Source organism: Bufo bufo, chromosome 7 (assembly GCF_905171765.1).
Source record: "Bufo bufo chromosome 7, aBufBuf1.1, whole genome shotgun sequence".
NCBI lineage: Eukaryota > Metazoa > Chordata > Amphibia > Anura > Bufonidae > Bufo > Bufo bufo.
Genome location: NC_053395.1, coordinates 126,377,877 through 126,385,939, shown reverse-complemented (window position 1 = coordinate 126,385,939; position 8,063 = coordinate 126,377,877). Strand labels below are relative to the sequence as shown.

The 8,063-nt window shown below is 46.7% G+C and overlaps 1 protein-coding gene across 1 annotated transcript; it reads left to right on the top strand.

Annotated features, from left to right (window-relative positions):
* Positions 1-3,025: 3,025 nt before the first annotated feature.
* Positions 3,026-6,119, top strand: LOC121008788. The gene is made up of 3 exons (XM_040441482.1): positions 3,026-3,037; positions 3,514-4,319; positions 5,243-6,119. Exons 1-3 carry the CDS (start codon positions 3,026-3,028, stop codon positions 6,117-6,119), a joined length of 1,695 nt encoding a protein of 564 aa, XP_040297416.1.
* The last annotated feature ends 1,944 nt before the right edge of the window (positions 6,120-8,063 follow it).

Below are 8,063 nucleotides of genomic sequence, written 5' to 3'. Positions count from 1 at the left end.
TTTATGCATGATGGGAGTTATTGTTTTAGAACAGTTGGAGGGCTACTGTTTGAGAATGCCTACTATAGCCTATGTATGTGTGTGTGTCTGTCTCTGTGTGTTGTGTTTGGGCTGTGTTGGGGGGGAAAGGGGGGGGTTGACGTGGGTTCCTGTGGTATTTAGCGGTGGGTATATATAGTGTGGGTCTATTGGGTAAGGCAGATAATCACATGTACAATTTGGATGATATACAGTACAGACCAAAAGTTTAGACACACCTTCTCATTCAAAGAGTTTTCTTTATTTTCATGACTATGAAAACTGTAGATTCACACTGAAGGCATCAAAACTATGAATTAACACATGTGGAATTATATACATAACAAACAAGTGTGAAACAACTGAAAATATGTCATATTCTAGGTTCTTCAAAGTAGCCCCCTTTTGCTTTGATTACTGCTTTGCACACTCTTGGCATTCTCTTGATGAGCTTCAAGAGGTAGTCCCTTGAAATGGTTTTCACTTCAGAGGTGTGCCCTGTCAGGTTTAATAAGTGGGATTTCTTGCCTTATAAATGGGGTTGGGACCATCAGTTGCGTTGAGGAGAAGTCAGGTGGATACACAGCTGATAGTCCTACTGAATAGACTGTTAGAATTTGTATTATGGCAAGAAAAAAGCAGCTAAGTAAAGAAAAACGAGTGGCCATCATTACTTTAAGAAATGAAGGTCAGTCAGTCAGCCGAAAAATTGGGAAAACTTTGAAAGTAAGGGCTATTTGACCATGAAGGAGAGTGATGGGGTGCTGCGCCAGATGACCTGGCCTCCACAGTCACCGGACCTGAACCCAATCGAGATGGTTTGGGGTGAGCTGGACCAACAAAGGGCCAACAAGTGCTAAGCATCTCTGGAAACTCCTTCAAGACTGTTGGAAACCATTTCAGGGGACTACCTCTTGAAGCTCATCAAGAGAATGCCAAGAGTGTGCAAAGCAGTAATCAAAGCAAAAGGTGGCTACTTTGAAGAACCTAGAATATGACATATTTTCAGTTGTTTCACACTTGTTTGTTATGTATATAATTCCACATGTGTTAATTCATAGTTTTGATGCCTTCATAGTCATGAAAAAAAAGAAAACTCTTTGAATGAGAAGGTGTGTCCAAACTTTTGGTCTGTACTGTATATACACTCACCTAAAGAATATGTTCCTATTAGGAACACCTGTTCTATTTCTCATTAATGCAATTATCTAGTCAACCAATCACATGGCAGTTGCTTCAATGCATTTAGGGGGGTGGTTCTGGTCAAGACAATCTCCTGAACTCCAAACTGAATGTCAGAATGGGAAAGAAAGGTGATTTAAGCAATTTTGAGCGTGGCATGGTTGTTGGTGCCAGACCGGCCGGTCTGAGTATTTCACAATCTGCTCAGTTACTGGGATTTTCACGCACAACCATTTCTAGGGTTTACAAAGAATGGTGTGAAAAGGGAAAAACATCCAGTATGCGGCAGTCCTGTGGGCGAAAATGCCTTGTGGATGCTAGAGGTCAGAGGAGAATGGGCCGACTGATTCAAGCTGATAGAAGAGCAACGTTGACTGAAATAACCACTCGTTACAACCGAGGTATGCAGCAAAGCATTTGTGAAGCCACAACACGCACAACCTTGAGGCGGATGGGCTAACCCCACCGGATACCCCTCATCTCCACTACAAATAGGAAAAAGAGGCTACAATTTGCACAAGCTCACCAAAATTGGACTGTTGAAGACTGGAAAAATGTTGCCTGGTCTGATGAGTCTCGATTTCTGTTGAGACATTCAAATGGTAGAGTCCGAATTTGGCGTAAACAGAATGAGAACATGTATCCATCATGCCTTGTTACCACTGTGCAGGCTGGTGGTGGTGGTGTAATGGTGTGGGGGATGTTTTCTGGGCACACTTTAGACCCCTTAGTGCCAATTGGGCATCGTTTAAATGCCACGGGCTACCTGAGCATTGTTTCTGACAATGCCCATCCCTTCATGACCACCATGTACCCATCCTCTGATGGCTACTTCCAGCAGGATAATGCACCATGTCACAAAGCTCAAATCATTTCAAATTGGTTTCTTGAACATGACAATGAGTTCACTGTACTAAAATGGCCCCCACAGTCACCAGATCTCAACCCAATAGAGCATCTTTGGGATGTGGTGGAACGGGAGCTTCGTGCCCTGGATGTGCATCCCTCAAATCTCCATCAGTTGATGCTATCATATCAATATGGGCCAACATTTCTAAAGAATGCTATCAGCACCTTGTTGAATCTTGAAGGCAAAAGGGGGTCCAACACCGTATTAGTATGGTGTTCCTAATAATTCTTTAGGTGAGTGTATATATGTCTACTCTCTATACATAAGGCCCTTAATGTAGGCCGCTTTTATGTATGGATACCATCTAAAGATACATCGTATTGTAGTGACATAATGGTATGCTGTAACAACAACCGTTAATCGATATTTAAAAATATATACATTAGTAGTATTCCAGCATAACTGATTGACCTAGGAATTAAAAGTACAAGTTAACCATGCAGGGTAAAAGTACACGTGTTTGTTAAGAGGATAACAGTGGGTTTTTTTTTAAACTTTTAAACTTTCTTTTGATGGAATAATTTAATTGTGCGAATTGAAATGATAAGTACTGCGAATAATTATTTTGGGAATATTCGCACGTGCGAAAATGTATTTCAACAAAACCAAAGTTCAAAAAACATTTCATTTGTACAGGAATGTAGTAGGAGTAATGTTAGAACAATAACTTTCTTTGATCAAGATTTCCTCCTCGACCGTGCTGAAGTTTCCAACCATCTTTTTTGTTTCTGCTGGCTTCCTTCCAATCCACAAGGCCTAGAAACTTGTTCGATCCGCCTTGCAGCAGAAGCCACACCCTTATGTGCGCACACGCATGCGAACATGTTGTCGCTTATTTACGAATAACGAATAGATTCTATGCGCACGCAAATATTTCTTGAATAATAATTCGCAAATTATGATATTAAATGCGAAATGACGAATGTTGTGAATTCTCGAATATATGACGAATATAGTGCGAATTATTCGTCAAATATCGAAAATTCGAATATGGGTCTTTCCGCTCATCACTAGTTGTTAGAAGGAACCGGCAACAATTTGATCTCCCGTGCAATCTGGTAGATTGTAGGAAGCAGATTGATCAAATTCGATAGTGTGTGTAATGTCAGTACTTGTCCCGATTGACCGCTGGTACCTGATCCCGGTCTGTTCAGGTACTGCGACCTGCGGAATCGGGCAAGATCCTGACAGATTGGTGGCAGCAGGTGTGATTTAATTTAAAGCATTAGTACCGGGTTTTAAACAATTAAACCTTCCACTAACAGCTGGCAGTGCGGTGCCAGTGTACAGGTGAGCTGACCGTGCTGAGGTTATTTATTTTGGTTTTGAAGCAGAACATATATATACAGGACAGTTTCCCCTACCCCCTCTTGCTTTTCTTTTCTATCTTTTATTTGGAGAAGTGCAGCATCATCTCCACTTCATACCAGAGGATGAAGAAGGAAGCGCTAGTCAATCTCTGTCAGCTCAGAGGGATTGATGGAGCGGACCGGACAAAGGACTTCCTTGTACGTGCGCTGCAGGCGGATGATCAAGGGAGGACAGGCATGACAACCCAGCCAGATGGCAGTCCTTTCCAGCTGGTCTGTGAGATAAACCCAAGGCCTGCCTCTCCTGCCGGTGAGTACTCTGAGCAGAGTACCACCTCAGAAGGACTGCCCTCATCCATGCAGGCTGCGCTGGCCTGCCTAGGTGACTCGGATGCTAAACTTCGTTTTCAACTCATCCTAGAGTACCAGAAAGCCGTTGAGTGCCAAGCTGAGAGGGAAGCCGCAGAGCGCCAAGCTGAGCGCCAACTGAAGCTGGAGTTAGCGCGGCTCGACCGGGGCATTGCATCACCAGCCCCCACAGAAACCAGAGAGGTAAGTCAACCAATGCCATCTTTTGACAAGTTCCCCATGATGGATGAGAGGTCAGGGGTTGATAGATTCTTCAGGAGCTTTGAAAAGGTGTGTCTCCAGTATCAGCTCCCCGACATCCAGTGGGCAAAATATCTCACTCCAGGCCTGAGAGGAAAGGCACTGGATGTTTTTGCTGACCTGCCTATGGACTGTGATGGGGACTATGCTAAAATCAAAGCGGCCATAATCAAAAGCTACAACCTCACCCCTGACATGTACCGGAAACGGTTCAGGACTCTGCAGCGTGGCCCCACTGACAGCTACACTGATGTCCTGGGTGGCCTGAGATCTGCCTTTAAAGGGAATCTGTCACCTGCTTTTACCATTTTAAGCTGGCACCATCGCTATGTTCACTAAAGTACCTTATTTCCAGCAGTCTTCTTTTTACTGTATTTCGTTTTGTCCTTTTGATATAAAAACACTTTTTATGTTATGCTAATGAGGCTCCAAGGTGCCCAGAGGGGCGTTTTTTTCCCTCTCCGGTGCCCAGTGACGCCCCCCTGCAGTGCCCAAGAACGCCTCCTGATCCTGAAATTACCTCCCACAGCCCGGCAAACGGTTCCGCCCCCTCCCCACGTCATCGTCTACCTTATAGTAATGCCCCGTCCTTCTTCCTGTCGCGGCCAGAAGACTCGCGCAGGCGCAGTACCGCCTGCCGTCTGGCCTGCGCGATCATCAACCTCCTGAGGAGGTTGATGATTGTGCAGCCGCAGACGGCAGGCGGTACTGCGCCTGGCCACCGACAGGAAGAAGGACTGGGCATTACTATAACGTGGCGATGACGTGGGGAGGGGGCGGAACCGTTTGCCGGGCTGTGGGAGGTACTTTCAGGATCAGGAGGCGTTCTTGGGCACTGCAGGGGGGCGTCACTGGGCACTGGAGAGGGAAAAAAACGCCCCTCTGGGCACCTTGGAGCCTCATTAGCATAACATAAAAAGCGCTTTTATATCAAAAGGACAAAACGAAATACAGTAAAAAGAAGACTGCTGGAAATAAGGTAAGTGAACATAGCGATGGTGCCAGCTTAAAATGGTAAAAGCAGGTGACAGATTCCCTTTAACCAGTGGGTCAAGGGCCTAGACATTACCACCTTTGAGGGTCTTGCTGACCTCACCATCCAGGACCAACTACTTCACATCTGCCCCCCTGAGGTCAAGCAATTTGTCCTAACCCGACAGCCCAAAACAGCAGAGGAAACCGCCAAGCTTGCTGACCTGAATGTGACAAGCAGGGTGCCCGGCCACCGCAAGCTGAGTCCTAGTTGGAAGAGCCCCAAGTCCAGCTTGCCTCGTCTGTCTGCAGCCAACCAAATGCCCGCTGGGGAAAACACCCACCCCTCTGGTGCAAAACCCTCAACTGCAGATGTCTGGCGCTGCTATGTGTGCAACAAGACCGGCAATATCAGCCTCACCTGCCCAGACAAGAAGAAATCCGGGCCGCCGAGGAAACCCTCCAGTTCACCCCCTGACATGTATTGTGTGGCCACCCAGCCAAATCCCCATGCTGATAACCTACAACCTGTTAAAATTGGAGAAAATACTGGCGCACAGCTGACCCTTGTGCGTCCTGAGCTGGTGGACCCCCAAGACATCCTTCCCGGAAAGACCACGATGGTCACAGTGATTGGGGGAGTTAGCCCTACTGTCCCCATGGCTTGTGTGTACCTAGACTGGGGTGCAGGGTGCAGCCTGAGAGAAGTGGGGTTGTCAGACTCCATCCCTGCTAACGTTCTGCTGGGCACTGACTTGGGCCGCATGACTTCCCAATATGAACCGGCTTCTACCCCCACCGACCCTGCCTCGTCCCCCCTGCCGGTGGACCAGGGACCCTTGGGAGAGGACTTTGGGCAAGGATTGGGGGTGAACCATTGTGTTTTACCTAACCATGTTTTTTCCACAGAGGAGAACGCCGGACAGACACCTGTCTGTCCCCCACCGGCTTCCCAGATGAATGATGATGGTGATGCACTTGAGTTAAATGATACCATTGACCGGGGCGCCCCTGTACCCTTCATAGCAGTTGTGACTCGACAGAAGAGTGCCCAGAATGCTGCTGAGGAGGATACGGGGAACTTGATTGGATACAGCTCCCCCACCTCCTCTCCCTGAAATTACCTGGACGGTGCAGCAGGCATCTGCCACAACTTGGAGTTCGAGGAGGCCCTGGCTACAGATGCCACTTTGGAAGATCTAAGGGCCTCTGCCCCCAGGCCCCATGGAGAGTCTGACAAGGTAAAAGTTTACTGGGAACAGTGGAAACTATATAGAAAGACGGTTTTCCCTGACCCCAGGCAATCACAGGTTGCTGAGAGGGTGTTGATTTTACCCCAAAGGTATCGGGCTCAGCTACTCAGAGAAGCTCATGAAGTCCCCTGGTCTGGGCATTTGGGGGTACGGAAAAATAAAGCCAGGCTGTCCTGCCGGTTCTATTGGCCTAACATGGGAACGGACATTGCCAACTATTGTCGTTCCTGTGTTACTTGCCAACGAGTCGGAAAACATGGGGATGTAAGTAAGGCTCCGCTGATCCCTCTGCCCATCATTAATGAGCCCTTTCAGAGGGTGGCAGTGGATTTCATCGGACCCTTGGCCATTCCCAGCTCTTCCTGAAAAAGGTTCATACTCACTGTGATAGACTATGCCACCCGATACCCAGAGGCTGTTGCTTTGTCTTCCATCCGCGCACACAAAGTGGCAGATGATCTGTTAGGTATATTTTCTCGCATAGGGTTCCCACAGGAGATGCTCACTGATCATGGGGGACAATTCATGTCTAACTTGATACAGTGCTTGTGCAAGATAATGCAGGTGGAGCATATAGTTGCCAGTCCCTACCATCCGTAAACAAACAGTCTCAGATGCTTAAAGGGTTTCTGTCACCCCACAAAACTCTTTTTTTTTTTTTTGGATAGTTAGATTCCTTATAGGGCGATATAGGAGAATATAATAGTCTTACTTACTTTCATGCGGCCGATTCTTTATAAAACGAAGTTTTATAATATGTAAATGAGGGCTCTACCAGCAAGTAGGGCGTCTACTTGCTGGTAGCCGCAGCAGCAATCCGCCCCCTCGCCGTGTTGATTGACAGGGCCAGCCGGGATCTCCTCCTCGTCTCCTCAGTGCGCCTGCGCCGATGACATCACCGAAAGAGAAGACGTCATCGGCGCAGGCGCACTGAGGGAGTGCTGAGGAGACGAGCCTCCTCATCTCAGAGCGCCTGCGCCGAATGACCAGAGGCGCGCGATTTTTGAATTACTGACAGGGCCGGCCGGAGGAGGAGATCCCGGCTGGCCCTGTCAATCAACACGGCGAGGGGGCGGATTGCTGCTGCGGCTACCAGCAAGTAGACGCCCTACTTGCTGGTAGAGCCCTCATTTACATATTATAAAACTTCGTTTTATAAAGAATCGGCCGCATGAAAGTAAGTAAGACTATTATATTCTCCTGCAGAAAGAAGTTGAGAAAAATCCAGCTCCACTTTAAAGGAATTGCGTTTATTCAGCTTGCGGTTAAAAACTCATCCAAGAAATACAAAATTTAGCAGTCTTGTCTTGTCTACATGTTTCGGGCTATCAGAGACATTTCCAGCCCTTCTTCATGACACAGAAAGACATTAAAAGTGAGACCTTTTAAAGGGGAGGGTACACCTGTGTTCACTAATTGTTTCCACAGGCCTGTAACCGCCCCCAGGAAAAGGTGCCACACTTCCAGTTAACTCTTCTCATGAAAATTAAATGAAAGAAAAAACAAAAATATATAACCATATGTATGCATAGAGAAAATAAAAGTATAATCACTACGAAAAAAACGATGTCATACAAGGGTATACATATATAGAGGATACATGGGGTATGAGCCGGATATACAGCAATATTCTAGCAAACCATGGTGGAATGTAATGGAAATCAGGTCACCAGAAATGTGTTGTAGCATTCTCAGGAAAGGAAGAAATTCACATGCCAAAATATTATTAGCATGAGAATTATTGCTGCAAAATCAGATCTAGGCGTTTATTGAGCCCCTCAGGTTGGCGTGTATTCAGTGAAAAAATCC